The sequence below is a fragment of the Mustela putorius genome, unplaced genomic scaffold (genome assembly GCF_011764305.1).
Source record: "Mustela putorius furo isolate JIRA1106 unplaced genomic scaffold, ASM1176430v1.1 tig00003942_pilon_pilon_pilon, whole genome shotgun sequence".
Lineage (NCBI taxonomy): Eukaryota > Metazoa > Chordata > Mammalia > Carnivora > Mustelidae > Mustela > Mustela putorius.
Genome location: NW_025422087.1, coordinates 3,610,681 through 3,635,479, shown reverse-complemented (window position 1 = coordinate 3,635,479; position 24,799 = coordinate 3,610,681). Strand labels below are relative to the sequence as shown.

At 46.6% G+C, this 24,799-nt stretch overlaps 1 protein-coding gene across 2 annotated transcripts in view; it reads left to right on the top strand.

Moving 5' to 3' along the window:
* The first annotated feature begins 12,035 nt into the window (after window positions 1-12,035).
* The window catches only part of FLT1 (fms related receptor tyrosine kinase 1), a 177,324-nt gene continuing 164,560 nt past the window's right edge, over window positions 12,036-24,799 (top strand). The window contains exon 1 of one of the 2 annotated variants that reach the window (XM_045069645.1): window positions 12,036-12,495. In XM_045069645.1, the coding sequence (XP_044925580.1) occupies window positions 12,432-12,495 (64 nt within the window). In that variant the 5' untranslated portion in view covers window positions 12,036-12,431. The remainder of the gene's footprint in view (window positions 12,496-24,799) is intronic. The other variant, XM_045069646.1, reaches the window with a different exon arrangement.

The following is a 24,799-nucleotide window of genomic DNA, read 5'->3' as shown; positions in this document are numbered from 1 at the left end:
AGATGGAGATCACAAGTAGGCAGAGAGGTAGGCAGAGAGAGAGGGGGAAGCAGGCTCCCTGCTGAGCAGAGAGCAGAGAGCAATGATATAGCAGGGACCCTGGGATCATGACCTGAGCTGAAGGCAGAGGCTTTAACCCACTGAGCCACCCAGGTGCCCCTCATCTCTCATTTTAACCAAGACATCTCTTCAGTCTAATTTTGTATTTTTTTCTTTATAAATAATTGTCAAATTCACTTAAGCTACCAAAATGATTTGCATACCATGGTCCAGCGTTTTCTTATGATTTTTTTAAAAACACCACACTGTACCTGTAGATTTAGCCACTTTGTTGCTTGGCTCCTTTGTCGTTATTATTACTGTGTGTGTGTGTGTGTGTGTGTGTGTGTGTATTTATCTATATATCTATATCTATCTATCTATCTATATACATATATTTGTTTTCTTCCTTTTTTTTTTCCTTACCAGTTCTGCTAAAAGACTGTCTAGCTTTTGGTTTCAAAATTACAATAGCAATAGAACTTCCTACAAAAGTTTAAGGTATGTTCCCTACCCTTAGTGAAATTTTTAAAAGGTGTGAGGAGGAGAAGATTTAAGCTGTGTGTTTTCAACTAGAAGATAAAATTGTAGTTTTAAGAATTAAGAAAGCAGTCAGGTAGAAGTAGCTTATTAGTCTGGTAGGACCACTGTAACAAAGTAATACAGATTGGGTGGCTTAAACAACAGACATTCATCTTCTCACAGTTCTGGAGGCCACAAGTTTTGGTAGGTTTTTCAAGGTTTTGGTAGGTTTGGTTTCTTCTTCTCTCATTGGCTTATAGTTGGCCATCTTTTTTTCCTGTGTCTTTGCATGGTCTTCCATCTCTGTCCAATTTTTTTTCTTTCTTTTTTTTTTTTTTTTTTTTTTAATTTACTTGACAGACAGAGATTCACAAGTAGGCAGAGAGGCAGGCAGAGAGAGAGGAAGGAAAGCAGGCTCCTTGCTGAACAGAGAGCCCGATGCGGGGCTCGATCCCAGAACCCTGGGATCATGACCCGAGCCGAAAGCAGAGGCTTAACCCACTGAGCCACCCAGGCGCCCCAATTTTTTTTTCTTATAAGGATACCAGTTATATTTGTCACTAGTTATATTAACCCCCCCATGAACTCATTTAACTTTAGTTATCTCTTAAAGGAACTTATCTCCAAATATAGTCATATTCTGAGGTACTGGAAGTTAGGATTTCAACGTGCATTTTGAGGCAATGCCATTCGGCCCATAACAAGTAATCAGGAGAGACTTAGAGTAGTGCATAGGCTAAGGGATTAAAAAATACAGTGTCTCAAAAAAAGACAAAAAGGTATATTATTTTTTTTTCTCATGAAACAATCTAGAAGAAATAGGTGATGTAGGGTTTCCTCTGTGTCATCCAGAGACCCAAGTCCCTCTTGGTTCTGATTCTACCATTTTCTAGAGAATTGCTGTCATCTAATGCCTAGAACTTGACAGGCATTCAATGATGCTTGTGGAAGGAAAGAAAGAAAGAAAGAAAGAAAGAAAGGAAGGAAGGAAGGAAGGAAGGAAGAAAGACGGACCTAGTGTGTTCTGAGGCAATGAATGGGCTAGCATAAAGGAAGTAAGAATCTTAATAGAAATAACTAAGCAGGAAATATGATTAAATATATATGTCTGGCCAGATTTGAGGAAGCCTTGAAAGTCAAAAGGGACTCACAGGGGACTGGAACTGAAAGAGATGAATCGACTCCAATTCACTATTTTAAACAAATGAGGAAATTGAGGCTCAAGAAAGTGAATTAATTTATCCACATAACTAGTAAGTCATGCTATCCAGCACACTAAATCAATTCCTCTGATCCCACGTTAAGGTCACTGCTTCTCTACCGTAATAGGCAAAAGTTGGATACAGTCGGCAGTTTTCCATGTGGGAAGTGACATGATGTATGCCATATTTTAGGAAAGTCGATTTTTATGGCTCTTACATATCGTATATCGGTGGCTATCCATATTTTCACTGCAGCTGACACTGATGCTTATATAAACTATGATGTGTCTTTCTTTTGGTTGTTAAGAGACCCCTTCGCCCCCCCCCACCCCCACCACAACGTTGGTCTAGTTGGTGGGAGCTGAAAGGAGATCCTTTATTTTAGGAGACAGAGCATCCTGCCCAGTACGTGTGGGGCAGGCAGGGGTGAGAATGAGAACTAATCCTGACTGGCTGAAGCCAGTCAAGTTAAATCTACTCCCCCCTGCCAATGATTGGTCTAAAGGTTGACATGTGACCCATTTCTAGCCAATGAGACATAAAGGGGAATCTGCTGGGTAGCTCCTGGGAGATTCTCACTTAATAGGTTAAGAGCCAGCTAGGAGCCGACCTCTTTGCCCCACTGCCTACTTTGAATATAGTTGCACAAGTCAACTTGAGACCATAAGCAATATCGGAGATGGCAGAGCAGAAAGAATGAGACAGGTTGCTTGGGTACTTTGTAACATTGTGAGATTATCGCATATCCACCCAACCTGGAACTGCCTTCCCCAGACTCCTTGCTATATGAGATAATTACATTTTGTCTTTATTGTTTGTTCATTTCAGTCAGGTATTACTGTTACTTGCAACCGAAGCATGCCGAACCAGGATATGCATTATATTTGCTTTTTTTTTAATTAATTTTTTATTTTTTATAAACATATATTTTTATCCCCAGGGGTACAGGTCTGTGAATCACATTATATTTGCTTTTTAAACAAGCATTTAACTGCCTAAAGACGTCCCTTTGCAGTTCCCTATAGTTTCTAAATAAGACAGTACAAGATAAAAATTCAGAGCTCTGCATTCTAGGGGAGTGCAAGGGAGAGAGGGATCGGGCTGACCAGAGTGCTCAGGAAAGTCTTCACAGTGCATATGGTACTTGGACCAGGACTTGGACTGTGGGTAAGAGAAGAACAGACGGATGGAAATTGTCAGTGTACATCACATGCTGGCGGAAGGAAATTGTCAAGGCGCATCACAGGCAGGCGGAAGGTCCAGTATAAGCAAATGACAGCCAGTCCTTTGGATACCGTAAAGGACTTGGATTCCAGTCTGTAATTAAATTCCTGAGTGTTACAGGTCTCATGGATCCCACAGAAACCTTGTTCTTTCAGTCTTCCAGCACTCCCTGAGGACGATTGCAGGGAGCAACACATCAACGGTCCTCATGGACTCCAAATCTAGGCTGTGGTGTGTGCCTTTGCTCTTTGTTGGGTGGGTTCCCTGGGTTCCTAATTTACCTTCTTCCTGAGACCGAGAAACTCTGTCCTCCTTCGTGGTCAGAGGTGGTCTTCATTTTGGTGTCAAGGGACCAGGCCAACATTCTGGAAATTTCCTTCATGGTCCTAGAGGGTTCCTCTAAGCCAATGGTACTCCTGGTAGCCTGTGGCAAATTTTCCGACTTCTAGGTGTGGTCAGACTCCTTAAATTGCCTAACACTATTGCTGATGAAAAGTGCCGCACATGACAAAATACTGTGTTTTTAAGTTACTCTTCAACTGCAAAGCCAGACGCCGTGGCCAGAGAAGAAAATCTGGTTTCTCATACTGCCCTACCACTGAGAGTTACGTAGCCTTCATAGGATAGATCACTTCATACTTTGGGACTTCATTTTCTTCATTTATAAGAGATGAGTCACTGGGGCTTTTCTAAACTAAAATCATCCTTGAAGTGGTTGTTTATCATTGCTGCTCTTTCTAGATACTGAAATCACAGGATTTCTACCTTTTTTCTCCAACACTACCATTTTTTTTTTTTAAGCTGGAAAACAATTCAAGCACAGGGAACCAAATAAGCAAAAGCAAGCCACAGCTTGCCCAGCGAGGCAGGAGGAACTGGGGCCACAGGAGGTCCCCGGCTGGTCAACTGCCTGTCACCTTCTGCCTCCTCTAGGTTTTTTACTGTAGTCCCTTATCTGTGGATTCTTCCTGAGCCCAGAGCTCAATCTGATCATGTGGAGTCATTGAAGAGGCACAGGAAGAAAACATCCCTTGGGCTCTGGAGAGACAGGAGTCATCCTCTGCTGATCTGTCGGAGCCTTTGGTAGGGTCCTGATGTTGACTGTAGTCAGTTTCAGCTCTGCTGAAGGAAGTTAAAGGGAGCTTTGATCCACACACGCAATGTGGGGCAGGGGCAACTCCATGGGGACAGTGGCGATTAGTGGGAAACTCAAGGAAAGGAGATCTCTTTAGGAGAGGAGAATGGGGAGGCCTTCTCCCAGGTGAGATTCTCCCATCGCTATCCACCTTGGTGGATTATGGTTTTTGCTTATCAAAGGAGCTGATGGGTTTTCTTACAGAAAGCGGGGAACTTTGTGCTAAAACTTCAATAATAGGGACCCATGGAGAGCAAGAATGGGCAGCTGGACCAGGGCAGAATGGAAAGGAAAGGAAACAGGAACACATGACAGTATGACCTGGTCCCCACAGGGGATGGCTAGGAAATGCAGCAGTTACTCAGGGTCAGGTTCCAGCAGACAGACAGCGGAGGGCTCCTAGTCCAGAGGATGGGGTCAGCAACTGGAGACTTTAAACATCAGGGAACACCTGAAGTCCAAGAGGAGACAGGGTCTCCAGCACTGCCTAAGAGTAAGGATAAGAGGGTCTACCCTATAGGGACAAAGCTAGGAAGGATAGACAATTGGTTAGGCCATTCAAGGCCCAGTCCCAAGGTAGATCTGGAATTTGAGGGCAGGAGGGTCAACCCCACTGCAGGTGTGGGAAGATTAGTGAGGGAACCTGCAGAAGGGCATTGCTAAGGTAATAACAGCTAACATTTATTCAGTGTTAATTTCAATCCAGGTACTATGATAAATTCTTTTCTGGATTCCTCTTTTAATCTTCCCAGCAACCATATTATGTTATCCTTGCTCTAAAGCGTAAGGGCCGGACCCAGGGATGTGAAGTGGTTTGCTCAAGGTCACATACCCAGCAAGGGGGAGGGAGGGCTGGAAGCTGCCCCATACCAGAAGGGGCTCTTTGCTCTCTACTTAGTTTTATGTTGCTTTCTGGGTTCAGGTGACCTTCTACCCAAAGGTGGTGACCTTCATCTGACTGCGATATGAACTGACTTGCAGGCAGAACCATCCTTCCTTCCCCTGACTGATTAGATGATCCCACACTGACCCAGTGGATGAAGTTTGGGGCTACAGGAACCAGCTCTTTCCTTCTGTCTGCTAGGCTTGGGTTTAAGAGACCAGAAGGGCAGGAGTTGGGAGGGAACATGAGGGGGCTGCTGGGGAGGGGGTGGGGACTGCTCAGGGGTGAGTCCAAGCATATGGCCTCTATGCCTCTTTTCCGCCATCAGATCAGGTGGTTAAGTAAGTCATCTCCGAAGTCCATTTGTACGCTAACATTTTATAATTTTACCTTTTATCTCCACCAGTCAGTCTTGTGGAATCTCTTTCTTTCTCTAACCATTGGAACCTCTCTTTTTCATACGTTCTAGAAAAAATGGTCAATTATCTTGCAATATTGTCTTCCTGTTTCTAAAATTGTCTCTGATGCTTTCCAAAAAATCCCTTTCTTTAAAAACACAGTTTTTAATAAATAATATTACCATGTACCATCTTTAATAAATTTTAATAAATATCATGAAGAAAATGGATTTTCAAAACTGGTGCGTTTTTCTTTTCTTTGTCATTAGATAGTATTTTCCTAAGAGATTTTCCTATTTTCTTTTCTTCTTTTTCTTTTTTTTTTAAAAAGATTTATTTATTTATTTATTTATTTGACAGAGATCACAAGTAGGCAGAGAAGCAGGCAGAGAGAGAGAGGGAAGGCAGGCTCCCTGCTGAGCAGAGAGCCCGACTCGGGGCTCGATCCCCGGACCCTGAGATCATGACCCGAGCCGAAGGCAGAGCCACCCAGGCGCCCCTCTTCTTTTTCATTTTTGATCTTGTTTCTACTTATCTGGGTTACTTCTCAACACAGCTGTAGTTTTCAAATCAAGAGGATTTTTAAAACTGTAAGCTGTCTCCTCTGCGATTGCTTTACATTTATTCATACTTCTTTATCAGCGAACTTTGGATTTGTTGGAAACTCATGCCAAGGACACATTTCCTCACGACTATCCATGACACCAAAGTTCTGGTCACTGTCCCTCTTTTCTCTCTAGTTTTTTCTATGCTCAGATCCTAAAACTTAGTTTGAGCTGATAGTTTGTGTTTTTCTTTCTTTCTTTTTCTTTCTTTCTTTCTTTCTTTCTTTCTTTTTTAATATTTTATCTATTTATTTGAAAGAGAGCATGAGAGAGAGAGAGAGAATGTGTCAGAAGCAGAAGGAGGGAGAAGCAAATGTGGGACTCAGTCCCACCTGAGCCAAAGGCAGATGCTTAACCAAGTGAGCCACCCAGGTGCCTGATAGTTTGTGTTTTCAATTTCAGATGAGGAAAGAAAAAAGTATTTTTATTAAGAAAACACTTTAAATATATACATAAGAGGGGGGTCTGGCTGGCTTAGTCAGTACAGCATGCAACTCTTGATCTCAGGATTTTGAGTTTGAGCCCCACATTGGGCATAGAGATTACTTAAAAAATAATAGTAAAAATCTTTTAAAAAACACATAATAAAAAAAGAAATGTATATAAATTATATGCCCATGACTCAGCTTCACATTATCAATATATGTCCTAACGTGCTTCATCCTTACTCCTCTTGGATAATTTTTTTTTAAGATTATATTTATTTATTTATTTGAGAGAGAGAGAGAGCATGAGAGGGGAGAGGGTCAGAGAAAGAAGCAGACTCCCCACCAAGCAGGGAGCCCAATGCCTGACTCAATCCCTGGACTCTAGGATCAGGACCTGAGCTGAAGCAGTTGCTTAACCAACTGAACCACCCAGGTTCCCTCTTCTTGGATAATTTTGAAGCAAATCTCAGATGTTCTACTGTCATTTGTGATTACATTAGTCAGTGATACAAGATAATTTTATTTAATAATATTTTAATTTTAATAAATTAAACTTTTAATAAGTTTTATTAAATAATAAACTTATTTAGCTGGGATTTACATTTCAGCAAGAAATGTAAATATTTCACACTAATATTTGAGTTGATGCTTTGGACATTGATACGATTTTTGTCAAAAGCAAGATTTGTCTGTCATATCTTGACCCTCACTTTTTTTCTCTTATGTTGATAAGCAGGAGTTGTACTCTGAACTACAGAAACAGTGATCCTGAGGAAATTTTCATTATAAACGTTTAGACACAACGTTATCTAACAGTCTAAAAATTGGCAGAATGCAGTTTACAATGTGTCTTTCAAGTGCTAATTGGAAGCTGTGCTCTCCGTTTAGCTAGAACTCGGTTTTATGGAATATCCGTTTTTCAACAGAAAAAGACCTAAAGCCACAGGGGATACTCAGTTTTTCCATTCACCATAGGGTTAGGTGAAATTGCGGGGCGGGGAGGGGGGGTCCGACTGGGGGAGGAGTCTCACTTTCCTACAGATGGCAGATTTGCCAGTTTCACATCGGCTGATGACTTAGAATATTGCCGCCCCCGCCCCGCCCCCCGTGTTTCTGCATTCCCGCTGGCTTCTGGTTCGGATGGGTCCCTGGGCTTGGGCAGAGTGGCCCCGGTTTCTCCGTGACTTCTGCAGCAGCTGAGACAGAAGTACGTCTGGGAGGAGCCTGGAAGAGAGGCAGGAAGGAAAGGGATGGTCTTCCACTGAAGCTGCCAGCAGACCTGCCCTGAGGCTGTGCCTGGGGTTAGGAGAACTTTTGAAAAAGGAAGGTCGAAGATGGATAGCTCTGCTGGTCACCCCTACTTACTCAAGTGGAAGTTAGGTCCATGGCTTTTAATAAACCTCTTACTCATCGCCCGGCCATTACACAAAACTCAGACATTACATTTAGATGTATAAGATTTTTGCCCAGTGTTAGGGTATGCCAATCTGATGATTATTACTTCAAACCCTGCCTTGGCCCAAGAGGCAATAAAGTGGGTTGCTTTTTTAAACTTATTTATTTATTTATTTATTTATATAAAGATTTTATTTATTTATTTGACAGAGAGAGATCACAAGTAGGCAGAGGCAGGCAGAGAGAGGAAGGGAAGCAGGCTCCCCGCTGAGCAGAGAGCCCGATCCGGGGCTCGATCCCAGGACCCCGAGATCACGACCTGAGCTGAAGGCAGACGCTTTAACAAGTGGGTTGCTTTTAATTGCCCACTCCCCTCAGCCTGCCTGAAGCCAAGTCCTTCGTACCCCTCCCCTTCTTCCCCTTCCGTGCTCACCTCCCCAGCTGGTATTCCCTCCCCCTCGTCCTCTTCTGCCTCCCCTTTCTCTCCTTCATCCCCAGGTCCTCTTCAGCTCCCCTTCTTCCCTTTCCCCCGTTTCTTCTTTCCTCCTCCCCCCCCTTACCCCCTCTCTTGCTCTCCCTCCCCTTCTCTCATTCATCCCTTCCCTTTCTACTTCACCCCTCCTCCCTTCTCTTCCTCCCCTTCTCTCCCTCACCCACCCCTCCCCCCCTCCTCTTCCCTTATCCACCCTCCCCTCCTTTTCCTCTCCCCTTCTCTCCTCTACCCTCACACCCTTCCTCACCTTTCTTCTCCCCTTAACCCTCCCCCCTCCCCTCCTTGCTCTCCCTCTTTCCCCCCTCCTTAGCACCCTCCCAATGTCCCCATCCTGGGAACGCTTACTATCTTCAAGTCCTCCTTGGATCCCTGGAGTTCTCTTGGGCCCCTCCCTCTTTCTCCACTCCACCCCTGTTAATTTCCCTGGACATACCTTCTGCGAACTGCGAACCAGCCTCAAAAAGAAGCCAAAACCCTGAATAAACCCAAGCGAGATAAACAACAGCAGCACCAACTTATGGGAAGAGCAGGTGCCAGGAAGAGAGAGAAGCCCGCGGAACAGAAAGGAGAAGAGTAAGGATGTTGGCAGCCAATGTCCCCTCTGGAACTGGAGCAGAGCTTAGCAGCATCTGTCAGATCAAACCCTGAGTGCGCCTGCCTGGTGAGCTCAGCAGGGTTCCCTACAGGCTTCTTTGACCAGGTTAACTATCGAATGAAGAAGCATGGCCAGGTGGGGGGTTTTCATATAACACAGAGGGTTTATAAGATCATTTGGTTCTGTAACCAGCCATACACATTTATGCTCCGTGGTGTGTAGCCGCAGAGTATCATTTGTCTTTGCGCTGAAGCTGCCTCACTCAGGTGAGGGTGAAATTCCTGATAGAGCCCTGGTTCTGAGAAGCTGAGTCGCTCCACTCTTGGTCCTCTGTAGGAAGGTGAGGCCTTGGCTTCCCTCCTGTCTCTCCCACTGGTGCTTCCACACTATTATTCAGTCTTGAATATTAAAGCTGTCAGTCTGACCAGCACTGAGCCTCTGAATGGGGACTAGAAAGAATCCTCAAGAGAATGTTTGTAGCTGATAACAAGAGAGAGTGTCTGGTTTTGCAGGAGATGAAATGTTCTTTTGTATGCGAGCAGGAAGCAAGTAGATAGTCTACTTCAATAGCTTTTTATACCCACCAGGCATGCTGAAATTGATCTTTTCCATCACGATTATCTATAAAACCGCTTTGGTTAATGGTTCAGTTAGAAGAGTGCCAATAACCCATTCTCATTCAAAGGCATTATCTCTTTGGAGGCAGGGTAGCTGAGAGCCAAACCTTTATTCCCCATAATTTTGCTTAGATATTCGCTTAACTAAATACTAAAATTTAAGCTAAAAATAAAATCATGAACAAAACCTTGCAACAATTTGTAGGATCTTGAATTCTTTGTGAGGAGGCTAACACGGCTGCCAAAATAAGAAGCAGGAAGCAAACTGCTGACTATAATTAAAAGCTTGCAACTTTCCAGAAGGAGAGTTGAGGAATTTGAGGAGGATCACTCTTAATGCTGAATAATTTGGGCGTAAATGAAGTTAGATTGATTTGACCGTGACTTTTTAAGCTTTATTTATTTACTCGTTTCTCTTTTAAATTCAAGTAATTGAACAACATATTAGCACTGTGGGGTGGCATCTTAAAATTATGAAGGCTGTTTCAGTTGTCCATCAAATACTTGTGGCTTTACAAATAAACTCAACGCAGAGTAGATAATCTATATGTACTGATGTAATTAATATACAGCAGGTATATAAGGTGCTTGTCTCTCTGGGTGTTTACAAAATCAAATGACATTTTTAAAGTTCAATTACATGTTCATAGGTTGTACTATGGGCTACTTTCCTCTGGAGTCAGCTAAGTGCCTGTCCCCAAGAAGCCCTCCTGATCTCCCAGGGCAGATCACCTCTTCTCTGCACCCATGAGGACTCAAACCCCTCTCCACACTGTGGTCCGTGCCCGTATTGTCATGGCCTCTTTACCTGTCAACCTCCTCTCCAGATTCTAAGCTCCTTAGAAGGCAGAGATGGTGTCTTCCCATCCCAATGCTTTTAGCCCCAACACACTGCCTGGCCCTTGGGAGGTGTTGCAGAAAGCCAATGCTGAGGGCTTCTCCTTGGGAGGGAGCCTGGGAGTGACAAGCAGCTCTGAGGTGAGGCAGAGGAACACGGCTTTTCCCGCGCTCCTGGATGGTGTTTGAGAAGGATCAGCTGTCAGCTTCCAATAATTCATAATACTATTTGCTCATGGGTCCGCGATCGAGGTTTGGGGGAGGCAGAGAAAAGGAGCCAGGGAGAATGGTGAGGTATGTTGGAAACACAGAGAAGGCTAGTGAAGCTGGCAGGGAACCATGACTCCACACGCGGTTGTCCTTTCTTCCCAACCACCAGCGGTGAGGGTCTGCGACTTAGGCTCCAAGGCACCAGGTGTGGGTTTGCAAGTTGCCTGCATGGGGCAGCGGGTGGCGGGGACCTGTCTTCCCTTGCTCTGGCAGCCTATAGGTGTGGCAACTTTGGGTTGCCCAACCCTTCCCAGGCAGGGAGGTAGTCCAGTCCTACAGGAAGAGTCACTGGTCCCGTTTAGGAGCCATCACAGTCTCTTTTATCAAGACCAACCATCTGGCAGATGAATAGAACTATTCCAATAGAACTATTTTTCAAACCAGCGGTATTTATAAAGACAAGGACTGGGCTGCTCAGTGGAGTCTAGGACGATTTCAGCCTTTGAGGTAATGGAGACATAATTGAGGAACAACGTGGAATTAGTGTCATCGCGAGTGATCTAGTGCCTCAAGTCAACTTCATCGGGTTTTGTTCGAAGAGCAGCAGTCACTCATCTTGCGTAGCAAGATGCCATCCGAAAGATCCCCCCCCCCCCCAGACTTTAGGAACTAAAGCTCAAGTGCTCGACCCTTACAAGTTGCAGGAGCAGTTTCACGCCTCAGCGTTTTTAAAAGGTATCTTGATGTTATTCGTTGTGCTGCTTCTAGGAAGCACAGGGTTTAGGAAATGACTTGGGCGGGTGCATCTCTGCCGCCGAAAGAGACACAGACGTCCTCCCCAGGGACCTGAGAGGGTCCTCTGTCTTCTCGAAGGTGCCGGGCAAGCGTCCGGTCCCCTCAGATGCTCCAGGTCCAGTCCCTGTGCAGAGGGTCTCCGGCGCCTTCCTAGACGTCTGGGGACGATCTGGGGGGTCTGGGGCAGCTAGACCAGGCGGCAAGAACAAGGAAGAGGAGGGAGCCGGGCTGCGCCTAGATCCTCCTTGCCAAGGACACTGTCGCGGAGACGCGGCCAGCTTCCCACGGATCGGACTTTCCGCCCCCGGGGCTGGGCGGCGGAGCTCCTGCCCGGTCCCCCTTCCCGGCTTCGGGCGGCCCCCAAAGGCTGAGTAAGCCTGGAGGAGGGAGGGAGACTGCAAGGATTTCCTGAGCGCTAAGGGAAGGAGGAAGGGACCCGGGCAGAGGGCCGGGAGCAAGGACCCTGAACCTGCCGGGGCCGCCTCCGGACGGAGTAGCCAGCGCCTCCCCACGAGCGCTCGCGCTCCGTCCCGACGCGCGCTCTGCCCTCAACTACCCCCCCCCCCCACCCCACCCCGGCGGCTCCCGCCCCTCTCGATAACCGTAGGGAATCAGGTCCCGGAGGAAGAGGGTAGGTGGGGAGGCGGATGAGGGGTGGGGGACCCCTTGACGTCACTGGAAGGAGGTGCCGGGGTAGGAAGTGGGCTGGGGAAAGTTTATAAATCGCCCCCGCCCTCGGCTCCTCTTAATCGAGGTCCGCTGAAGGCTCGGAGCGCGTCGGGCGGACACTCCTCGCGGCTCCTCCCCGGCGGCGGCAGCGGCAGCGGCAGCGGCGGCGGCGGCTCGGAGCGGGCTCCGGGACTGGAGCGCAGCGGCCAGAGGACGCCGAGCTGCGAGGATTACCCGGGGAAGTGGTTGTCCCCCTGGTGGGAGCCGCGGAGAGGGGCGCTCGCGGCGGAGGGCCGGAGCGCGAGGAGGCAGATTCGGGCGGCTGTGGGTCTGTGGCCCGCGAGCGGCGCGGGGAGCGGGCGAGCAGGCCGCGTCGCGCTCACCATGGTCAGCTGCTGGGACACCGGTCTCCTGCTGTGCGCGCTGCTTGGCGGTCTGCTGCTTACAGGTGAGGCGAGGTCGGGACCAGAAGCCCGCGCGGGGCCGGCACGGGGCGGCGGGCGGGCACACCCTTGGGTCTGGGGCCGGGTGCACGCGGGGAGGTGAAGCTGCAGCCGCGAGGAGCGAGCCTCGCTGGGAGCCTGGGACGCCAGTTGTCGTGGGCACGCCTGGGGCCGCGGCGCCCTTCTCTTCCGTTGGGCAGGCAAGTGCAGGCGTCTCGGAGAGTCGCCGGCGGAGGTCCGCGGGCATCGGCGCCCTGAACGGCTGTCGGCGCCGCGCTCGGTTCCGCCCTGGGGCTGCCCCTTTGCGGCTGCAGCGGCCGAGCCTCTTTGCCCAGCTGCCGAGTCGGCTCTCCCCTCCCGGGCGCTGGGAGCATCGCGCGCCCGGACCTGCCTGACCCCCACAGCCTGCTCCCCGGCGGCCTGGCGCGGGTCGGCAGGGCCCACGGGAGCCCGGAGCAGTGGCTTCTAGAACGCCCGCCACACTGCCTGGGGGCTGGGCTGAGGCCCGGGCGTTGGCGAGGTTGGGCACCGGCCACTACGTCGTGCCTCCAGAGAGGAGGAGGAGAGCCCCTCGGAAGGGGTCGCGTGCCTGCCGGTAGCCGACAGATCCCAAGAGAGGGCAAAAAGGTATCCTTCGACCCACTTCGGGTTCCCCGGCCCGATTGCCCCCAGGAACGTTTCAGCAGCTTCTGCTCCTCCCCGCCGCTTGCCGACCGCCGGGCAGAGCGCGCCGCGCGCAGCCACCCAGGTGGGGCCTCTGCGGCCCGTCCAGCCCAGGTCGCCGACCTGAGTGAACCTGGCCAGGGCAGTGGAGAACCCAAATACCGTTAAGTTTCGGAATTGCGGGCCTAGTCTTTAAATTCCCAGAGAAGAGAGAGGAAGATCTGGACCAAAAGATGCAGTTTGAGGAAACGGCGAGGTCCGCCCCTTTGCTGGGAATTCGAGAAACGCGCGGCAAAACAGTCCGGGGCCCCGGAGGTTATATCGCGGTAGTGCGGAGATTACCCCGCACCAGGGCGTCGAAGCCCGAGGGGACTTCGGGGCCCAGATTTGTCTTTTCTGCCCATTGGGGCTGAGTGGCCAAGCCCTCCGGTTCAGAGAGCCGTATTTCTGGAGAATAGGTAAAATAGGAAATAAAGTACAGTAACAAACAAGTTATTGCAGTAATTGTCAGTAGGGTTGAGCGAATTTTTTTAAATGCTTGTTAAACCCCCAAAGCAGTAACTGTTAAAAAACATTCTTTCTCAGTGGGAAGACTAATTAGATCTTCGGTTTCTGAAAAACATGTAATGGTTCCGATTAGGTTGGCGAAACCATTAAGCTGAAAGGTAGGCAAAGAAAGCCCTCATGTCTGGGAACTCGCTGTAAATTGGGGAAGTCGGTAACATAGCTATATTATATGAAATATTGCTTTTCATTTTCTTTTTTTTATTTTTTTATTTTTTTATTTTTTTATTTTTAAAGATTTTATTTATTTATTTGTCAGAGAGAAAGCGAGCGAGATCGAGCACAGGCAGACAGAGTGGAAGGCAGAGTCAGAGGGAGAAGCAGGCTCCCTGCGGAGCAAGGAGCCCGATGTGGGACTTGATCCCAGGACGCTGGGATCATGACCTGGGCCGAAGGCAGCTGCTTAACCAACTGAGCCACCCAGGCGTCCCGCTTTTCATTTTCAAAAGTATTTTTTTTGTTGTTGTTTTGAAAAGTCACTTATATTGAAGTATAGTTGTTCAGAGCACTGAAGTAACTTCTGAAGTCCATTCACCTGTTCTGTAAAGGTAAATGTAGGTTAATTCCTGCGTATCCAATGAAGGGAAAAGTTATATGTTTCACTGGCTTTTCTGCTTCACACAAATACATCTTTACTTTTGTTTCAAAAACGTGGTTGACCAATGAAGTATAGTTCTGTTGGTGATGAGGACCAATTTAGATCCGTGCAAGCTTTTCAGAAACCTGAGTAAGATTCTCTTGAAATTTTCTTTTAGATTTTATTTCCCTTAAACGAGGCAGAAACATTGAGACTCTTGTTTGATTTTTTAAAAATTGTGTACGTATTATTATAAGAAAGCAAGGCAAAACATGAGCAAGGTGAGAGCCTCCTTACCTGCTGGGTCAGGGACTGTGGTTATCAGTGGTCCCAGGGTGTAATTCTTGAAGCATGGCTTTGTAAACCACAGGCTTGTGGGTGGTTAACAGAGAACCCACAGAACAACAGTCAGCTGCCTACTTTGTAAATTGCATCAGGGCTTTCAGACTAAACCGAGGGGCTGCCAGGGGCTGCTTCTCCGAGAAGTGTTATCCAGAAAGAGGCCAAGTTTCTGCTCTGTGGATTTATCAGGAGTCTGCTCACTTTCAGGTGCCTTTGAATATTTGTGAGTTATTAATATTTTGAGTGTGTGTGAAGGTGTGTGCATGCACTGAGATATAAAATAACCAGAAGCTCAGTCAGACAAAAAGAGAATGTATTTCCCCCTAAAGGTTAAATTTACCTGCTTCCAAATATCCTGAGAAATGAAAAGATGACAATAATTTGGGTATTTTCAAGTCCTCTGTATTGCGATCTTTCCCTCTAAAAAGAATACTTCTCTTACTCTGGCTCAAAGTCTTAAAAGTTTTCTTACTTTTAAGGCATTATGTCCATGATTAAAGCCACAGGCCCCTTGTTTCTGTCCCCATCTTTTGGGGGTTTTTGAGCAGCTGATATTTACAACTAACTAACTGGAAATGTATGACTTCTGAATCTTGTGAGGGAAATCTACATTAATAATACAAAGTTGAAATGTGCATGAAAATAATACTCATTTCCAAATACAATGTAATAAATCTTTCATAGTAAAGCTAATTTTACATGGCAGTTTTTGTTGTTTTCTCGAAGGTTTACAAAGCTACACTTTTTTGGTAGTGGTTTTCCATATTGCATATTTGGACTATTAATTAGTTAGCACTTCTGGCAGTCCACGTGGGGAGGGTCCCCCCTGTTGAGTCCTGTTGCCAATGGGCTACAGGTGGTCATCTGATCTATTCCTTACTATTTTTACCTTATTTGTTTATTGTTATTTTAAGTTTTTTCTTTCCCTGTTGAAAATTCTATAACAGGCTCTCCAGTTTCTTCCCTGGGGAACTCTAAGTGAATTTTTCGTTTTCACTGTGAAAGTCAGAAGTTAGAATAGATACCTATTTCTAATGCCCCTTTCCAATTCTTTAAGACTCAGTGAATGGTTCCAAGGAGTAGGCTGAACACGGTGTGTCCCTTTTTCTCCTGCCCTTACACATTTGCATGTAAAATGGATGATAAGAGCACCTGCTATCAATAATCACATTACATTTTCTTTTTCATCCAACAGCTGATTAACTAGCTCTTTAATGGGTTGCAAGAGCTAGGCTGTTAGGTTGTCTGAACCACTAGTAATCATAGGCTTTTTTCTTATTTTTTTTTCTTTTTCCAAACAAAATCCTTAACTCTAGGAACTAAACTCTACTTCCTGACTCTGGTTACATTACCTCTTCTAAAAGGCCATCAGTCATTTTAAACTCAGAAGAATTTCTTGTTGTTTGTTTAAGTTAATTATCACATATTTGATTCAAAAATAACTTCATTTTAAAATTTCGGATTGCCACAGGGACGCAAGCCTCTTATTTAAAATTGGACCTATTTTATATGATCTTTTAGAAGGAACCAAATAATCACTTTGTTCTTACTGAATGTATTGAGACATTCTACATCTACTTTGAACGTGTGTAATATAGGAGTTGAAAATATGTTTCCAAAAAATGGGTTTTATATTGACCAAGGGTGGGGGGGATGCAGTGTCCTGGAGGAAGGTTAGCCAACCCATTTCAGGGTTGTGCCTGCTGTTTACCCTGGGTTTGGGAAGTTCTGCAAAGCAAGAACAAACTGAGATGTGTATGCGAGTGGACATAAGAATGGAGAGAAAGTGAAAGAAGCTCTCTTGGCACTTGGGTGTTAAATGCAAAGCTTGCTGGCGTTGGGTTTTTGGTGCAGTTGCACGGTTGGGAGTTTATTGGATATCAAGTAAATACAACCTTTCAGAGTATTGGTCATTGTGGAGAGGAGAGGAGGGACTGTGAAATGACACCAGACCTAATTTTTTTTAAACAAAAATATATTATGAGGAATGGTTAAAAGCATCTGTTGCATTGCTTTAAATAATTTAATAGAAGAGGATAGTCCCTTCCATTCCACTGGTCTTAGTATACTGGTGAGGCTTGTAAGGAATGACAAGATCTCTTGCCAAATGCTTTCCAGGATCACTGTTGATTCCTCACACACTTGGGTGCCTTGGAAATTGCATGCTGCTGATGACATTACTGGATTTTATACCAGATTGAGGGAGGGGAAGGAAATGGGAGGAATGGGGTAATTGAGGGAAGGATTGAGAGGAAAGCCTCTGGCTTAGCATCTGGGACTGCAGGGGGTTTCATTAAGGAAATGGTTCCATTGAGTCTGCTGAAGATAGTGGACTAGATTTCCTGCATTGCTGCTGGGGCGGATGTGGGGGGGTGTCGAGAATTCCTGGGGATTTCCCATCAGTCTCGGTAAGCTGGATGCCTGAGAGCCACATCTGATTCTTGCTCCTTTCCTTGATTTTGAGCTCCTTGCGAGACCTGATCTTGTCTCTCAGACATAGAGGTTGTGAGGGCTAGGTGGAACCTCAGAGATCAAACATACTCGTTTCAGAGATGAGAAAACCCGCCCAGAATAGTGTTCCCCCCCAACCCCCACCCCTGCCCAACAAGTTCAGTAGCTGGATGGCAGCAGACCCAGGCATAGCATCTGATGGTCCCAGTACAGATAATACTTTTTCTTCATTTCTGTCTTTCCTCCACCCCAAGCAGGGTAGAGATGTTCAAACATTTGCTGAAGGACATTATTACGGCGCTCAACGTTTCTTTTAAAATGTCAGGATCTTTCTCAAATGTGGAATTTTCTTCTATTTTCATATAGCCCACAAGGGCTTGAGAATACCAAAATTGCGGCTGCTTAGTAGTGCACTGACAGATTTGGTGAGCAGATTGGTTCTCCTTGTGACCCTTCTTTTGAACTGCTGTGGTTTAAATAGTTGTAGCCTACATGACTAGCCTCGTCTCACCACTTCCCCCCACGCACCCTGTGACACAGCTATGCAAGCCCTTCCCCAAGTCAAAAAAATTACTCACCATTCTTAGGATGGGCCTTGTGCATTCTTCACTCCGTGTTCATGCCCTTTTTCTTCAAGACCCTTTCACTCTTTCTTCATTTCCTCCTTCCCTGCCTTCAGAAGCCTTTCAAAGCTCCGCAGTCACCATCTCTTTGAGTTCCTCCTTATAGCTGCAGACGGAATCTGTGGTTTCTTCTGCTCCCATAGGTGCCCTCCTCTATAGAACCCTTATGCGTACCCCTTTCTAGTTGTTTTCACCTTGCATCGTTACTATTTCGTCCCCTTGCTCTCTGATTCCCGGCACCAGTGCATATGCCCAGCACAGAGGCCCTCGGTAAGTGCTGGAATGAATCAGTGATGTTGCCACGCTACCATGTCCAGGAAGAAAGCTCTCAGGGCCAGATACGAATTTATCCCATTATATTAATGTGCTCCCGTCTGTCCAGTTGGCCTCAGTTACAGCGTATTCCTTAGAAGCCTTGCTCCCAAGAGATAATGTTGGTCTGCAATGATGACATTGTAGCAAGTGGCTAAGATGTAGGAGATCAGCTAGGATCTTTAACCTCTGAGATCCCTCTCTCCTGTAATCCTCTTCTTTTTTGTCTTCATGCTTCACTGGGGACTCGAAGCCACCAAAGCTGGATTTCAGTCTGCACAGAAGTTCTGTCATAGCCTCTGTGGATGAGGTAGCGCTGCGGTTTTGCCCAGCAGCGTATTATGCATACAATTTTTTAGAAACAACAGTGCTCTCAGATTTTATGGTTTGCCTTACTCATCCTTTCGTAGACTCGAACCTGAGTCCATGCGTGCTGGGCAGTGATATAAACCCAATGACAGAGACCTGACCACACTCAGCCCTGATGTTGCGTTTCCATTAGGGCCATTTGCTATGGGACCAGGCTAGTCTGCCGGAGTTCCTCTTTCCATGGGATGGGCTCTTCCTGACCCTTTATGCAAGTTTGTTCCTGGCTGGACCACTCTACTAGGAAAGTGTGAGACCTGTTCTTCTAAAAAACCTGAATCCCATGATGGGGATCCTGGGGGTCCCTGCCCCACCCCCACACTCTGAACATGCCCACAGAATTATCCAAAACAAGCTTCTCAGACTGTATTCCATGGTGCAGCAGCAGCAGCCCCCGGGAACTTAATGAATCAGAGAGCCTATGTATTAATAAAGTCCACTGACATTTTCTTTGCACATTAAAAATGGAGAAGCACAGATTTTTAGCAAAGGATTCTTAGCTCTGGTGTCAGGATCTAATACCTTTTCATCTTCATCCTAAAAAAAGATGGCTAAGGGCCTAGACCCGGGCCAGCCAGGAGCCTCTTCTGGCTCCCACATTATGCTTGTGCCCCGTCTTCTCCTGGGAGACCTGTGTCCTTCTTGAAGATTCTTTTTATAAAATCTTAGATGTGGCTTAGACCTGTAATCCAAGGAGACAGAGGTGGTGGTCTGGAAGGATACCATGGTTAACCAAATCATGGGTGGCAAGATCAAGTTCTTAGAAAATAACACACTCGGTGAAAAAAAAAAAAAGTAAAAATGGCATTAAACAGATAGGTTTCAGCCATAAGTAAAAGTTTTATGAGGTATTTGCTTTTAGAACAAAATTAGTTGGTGACATTACACAACGAAGGTAAGTGTCCTTCTTCTCTGGAATCTTAGTGGTCAGGGAGGCATCGCTATCCCATTGTGTCCTGCTACCCTGACAACAGGTTTTTTGGGGCTTCTTACTGGCTTGAAATCCAGTGTGTTTATATTCATTCTTCTTTGTCTCCTATTGCAAATCTTGGCAAATGCCTTAGTCTTTTTACAGATTACCACAGTGCCTACAGGCACTTTTCCTCCGCCTGGTCTTCTAACCTATTTAACTGATGGAGTGTGAATGAATTTCCTTTCAAGCAGCAGACCCACCCATGTGGTCCCCACAAGTCAAGCTATAACAATGATCAGATGCTCGTGTTGAAAGGAGCCCGAAGTGAGCCTTATTATATAAAGGAAAAGCCTTTTCTTTCATTATACACAAATATGAAACCACTTAAACTCAAGGCCACCTTTAGCAAAACCCTGATTAGTAATTAATCTGCCAGTTGATTTCTGTGAAGCCCTTTGTGTTTGGCTAGGGTCATGGTCTCCAGTGTTGGTTCTACATTAGAATCATCTGGGGAGCTTTGAAACATCCCTTGCCCTGGCTGCACCCTTCACCAATTTAATCACAATCCCCTGAGTGGTAGCCAGGCATCGGTCATTTTTAAAGCTCCCAGGTGATTTCAGTGGGCGGCCCGGGGCTTAAGAACCTCATATTTTATCATCCGTCCCAATCACCTGGAGAGCTTGGGCCCCACCCAGAGTTTCTGATGCAGTAGCCTGGGTGGGGCCGAGAATTTGCATTTCGAACAGGTTCCCATGGGTGGCTGGTGCGCCCAATTCAGAGACCATAGTGGGAGAGCCACTGCCCTAGGGGCTGGTGGGAGAGGCCTGACCACCTGGGAGACCCATGTGCCAATCCGTAAAAGGCTCCAAGTCCTCCCTAGACGTAGAATAAAGTAAAGGAAGCCATTTACAAGAATTCTTGCCAGGAGGAGTATGTGTCAGTAGCGTGATAGAAGGAATATTAGGATCAAATGCTTGAAGCATGCAACCAAGAGAGGGGCAAGATTGCCTTTCGAGGAAAGCTTGATCCTCTTGGCGAATGGGGTGGTGTGAGTTAGGAGCCGGAACCAAACTGCAGGTCCAGACAACAGAGCTAATGGTAGCCTTCCTCTGCCTGACACCTCGGAGCACGCAGGCTTTCCTCCAGATAAACACTGGTAAATGTCTGCAGCGTCCTGTTGGAAGGTGCCGTGCCATTGACCTGTCCCGAGCGCCTGCGTACCTCAGGCCTACCTTGCTGCCCTCTGGGATCCTCAGCCTTGTGGGTCTCTGCTCCCATAACTGAGCTGCTTGGCCTAGATTTCCTTTGCTGGGAATCGGTGTCCCCGGACTTGGGTGGCTGAATTCTTCCTGTTGGTTCTGTTGATTTTCATGGCGCACCAGGGGTCTGTCCCCCTCAGTGAGAGGAGTCACTGCTTGTCTGGAAAGATAGCTGACCTCCCCTCGTGCCGAACCATGTGCTGGAAACTTCCTTGTTGAGCATCAACAATCCCAGCAGCATCGCTGAGAGCATGTCAGGGTACCTATGGGGCCTTCGAGGCCGAATGGCATATGTGCCATTTGCGCACTTGATGCTCAGATATGGAAGGAACAGATCTTTCATGCACTCACCACTGAATCACCGTCTGGGGGGCTGAGTCACGGAGGCATTCGTCATCTGCTGCCATGATATAGGTTGCCCCAAAACTAATGACCTTCAACAATAAATCATTATGCCTGCCTGAGTCTGTGGATAAGGAGTTTGGGTGGGTCTCCTCTGGCTCCCTCATGCCGCTGTCTGTCAGCTGGCATTGCCCCTGGGACTTAGGTGCTGGCCATCCCCGGGTCGTCTCCCTCCACACCTGGTGTTTGGCCACTCAGTTGTGTAACTCACACTTCTGAACTCAGAGGCAGGGGCGGTCCAGGAGGGTCACTGTGGAAGCCTCTAGGCCCTTGGACGCCTGGACTTGGCCACTGCCACGACACTATTCCTCCACATCTGATTGGTAAAAGCAGGTCCTAACCCAAAGTCCAGGGCTGTGGAAAAGGGTTTCTCTCTTAAAGGCAGTAGCTGTACAATATGGTGGCTGTGTTTTCCAGTCCGCGTCGCCCCCCCCCCCCCGCCCCACTCCCCGCAAAGGACTGTCAGCACGGGTAGCTTTTTCTTTTCAGTCTAGCTCTTAAGCTCTTTAACCTGGCCAAGAAAATAAAAGTAAACAATTCCTTGGCCCTTCTAAACACTACCTGTGATTGAGGCAGCTGGCCCCCTGGAAGAGCTTCCATTCCATAAATCTTAAATCATAAATCGGTCACGGTTAAGGTACCGTGTTTTGTTGGAGCTGCTGGCCTCTGATGGGTGATGTGGTCCCAGCAAGCAAGCACAGCGGGCACTCAGACTCTGAGGTGGGCAGGTCCACAGCTTCGTTGTACTCGTATCAGAGGATCTTTGATGAAACACCTTCTGGAAGATGTGGGGAGGCTGTATGCTTTGAGGAAAGGAGAGCCCTAACCCCCAAGGATTGTCAGGCCCTTTGACTTACCTATAGGATTTGACTCAGTCCCGAGAGGTAGGTACAGTACTCTCAAACATGAAGAAATCGAGGCTGACAGAAATGAACGATTTGCCCTCCGATCGCAGAAGTGGTAAGTAAAGCTGGAATTATTCTGGTCTGCTATGCCTGACTCCCAGACCCCCTCCACCTGCCATGCCCTGCAGCCTAAATGAAAACAGGAGAAAGAAAAGAGTATGATGGGAATGTGCCGGTCTTCCCCTTCTTTCAAAACTCCCTCTCCTTGGAGTTTTGCCATCTCCCGAGAATGTGGGACGCCGCTGCTACTCCAGCCTGAAGTGGCCTTGGGAAGTTCCACTGTTGTGTGTGGCAGACACCAGTGAAGTCTCCATCAAGACGGGATTCTGGGGCGCCTGGGTGGCTCAGTGGGTTAAGCCCTCTGTCTTTGGCTCAGGTCATGGTCTCAGGGTCTTGGGATGGAGCCCTGCATCTGGCTCTCTGCTCAGCAGGGAGCCTGCTTCCTCCTCTCTCCATCCCTGCCTCTCTGACTACTTGTAATCTCTATCAAATAAATAAATAAAATCTTAAAAAAAAAAAAATGGGATTGTGACCACGTGGGTTTTCTGATCCAGGACCTTCCAAAAAAATTCACGTCCGAAAAGGATCCTCAATGTCAATAAGAATTTAATTTTTTTTTAAAGATTTATTTGTTTCAGAGAGAGAAAGCAGTAGGGAGAGGCTGAGAGAGAGGGAGAAAGAAACTCAAGCAGACTCTGCACTGAGTGGGGAGCCTGGCTCAGGGCTTGATCCCATGACCTTGAGATCATGACCTGAGCCAAAACCAAAAGTCAGGCATTTAGCCGATGAAACCACCCAGGAACGCCTTCTTATGAATATGAAAAATTAAGAATATGATTTTAGGGACGCCTGGGTGGTTCAGTGGGTTAAGCCTCTGGCCTCGGCTCAGGTCATGATCTCAGGGTCCTGGGATTGAGCCCCGCATTGGGCTCTCTGCTCAGCAGGGAGCCTGCTTCCCCCTCTCTCTCTGCCTGTCTCTCTGCCTACTTGTGATCTCTGTCAAATAAATAAATAAAATCTAAAAAAAAAAATGATTTTACATGGGTTTTCAAACTGCTCTCCTGTGGCTTCACACTAATCAGACTGTGTAGAAGGACAGATGGGCCAAACCAGCACTTTGATTCTGGAAGAGTTCTTGTCAGAAAGGTCCTCTGAGAAAGCCGGGGCTGCCCTCTGTATATTGCTTTCAGGAATCAAATGTTTACCTCTCTGTGGACCTTTTAGGTCTCAGAAACTCCAAAGACTTGGAGCTTTTTCTTAATGAGACTGGGCTACAGGGGAAGGACCCACACACACTGGGGAAGGGGGAGATGCAGGGGAGATGAGCCCTTCCTAAGCACAGGCTCTTCCTAATTATCCAGTGTGCACACTTCCTAACTTTATTACATATTGAAACCCCGAGGCTCGGGGAAGCTGAGTGATTTACTGAGGATCATACAAGTGTCCAGCCCAGGGTTCAAACCAGGTCATTCTGATTCTGAAATGGTCCTCTTTCTGCCAACGTGTACCCAACGTATCTAGAATGACAAAATCTAGGAATGAAGAAAAACCAAAGAGTTTGGCTTCTGGGATATAGAAATGGTTGCTTTACGTCTGTGAGGAAAACACAGCTGTCTAAGGGCATTTTCCTAGAGAGGGTTACTTTTCATTATAGGATGGACACAACACAGGTTTTCATTTCTTTTTTCTTTCTTTGTCTCTTTCTTCAAAGCAATTTTCAGATACACAGCAGGGTTAATTATAGTCCTGGTTTTGTACTGTTAGGTTTCCTGATGAATTACCTTGTTGATTGACAGTCCTTATAACACTGTCAAAAATGGAAGCATTTATTTCTTCTTTTTTTTTTTTAAAGATTTTATTTATTTATTTGACAGAGATCACAATTAGGCAGAGAGGCAGACAGAGAGAGAGGGGGAAGCAGGCTCCCTGCTGAGCAGAGAGCCAGATGCGGGCCTTGATCCCAGGACCCTGAGATCATGACCTGAGCTGAAGGCAGAGGGTTTAACCTACTGAGCCACCCAGGCACCTCCAAAATGGAAGCATTTCTTTCAAGCCCTGTCGTGCCTTGGCTCTCTTCTCCTCTGCTAGATCGTTCCTTTCAGATATTCAAACCAGCAAGAAGTCGAGGAAAGAGGAAAAAGTGTTTTACTTCTTCCTTGATCAGTTTCTTGGAGAGGGACAATTTTCCAGTCCACCAGAATATGGCTGTGTTCATCCAAATCTGCGAAAAACCCTGTCATGCCACCTTTTATCGTTTGTTCCAAGCCAACAGTGGAAAATGTGGTCCAATGGATATGTACCTTGGATGGAAATTATAAGGACTAGTAATATATATACTGTTTGATTTTTTTATTATTGTTTCCTTTTTCTGAGTTGGCCTTAGAGCAACCAAAAGTAGATGTAAACACTTGGAAAAGCAGCGTTGTATTAGAGGAGATTACAAACAATTTGAGAAGGTAGTGTAAACTCTCGTTATGGCATTTTGTCTGTGATTAATGGTATTGTTTTCTTTTTGGAAAACACTGTTTAACTCTCCTTTCCACTTAATGTCTCCTGCTAGATCACATTTTTGTTCAATGTTCTTTGGAAATGTTTATAGCTTTGAAATCTTTTCCATAGGGAATTCTGCTGAAACTAGAGAAAAGGAAAAATTGCATGGGAATTGAGCAATCCTATGGTCCCAGGATGGACCTTGTGTACCTATAACTTCTGGAGGGTTAGAGAATATTTGACGCACATCCTTGATGTACAAATTGATGAATACTTTGCATAGGCTATTGGCAGCGGTTCTATCATACACTCCTATCCCGTTCCCTGTCCTCAAAACTGGTAAAGGAGAAATAGCTTATGCAAAGTGTTTGTCACACAGAGTCACCTGGAAGGTAAACGGGAAATTCAGGAACCTAACCCAAATGCCTATTTTCAGGAATTT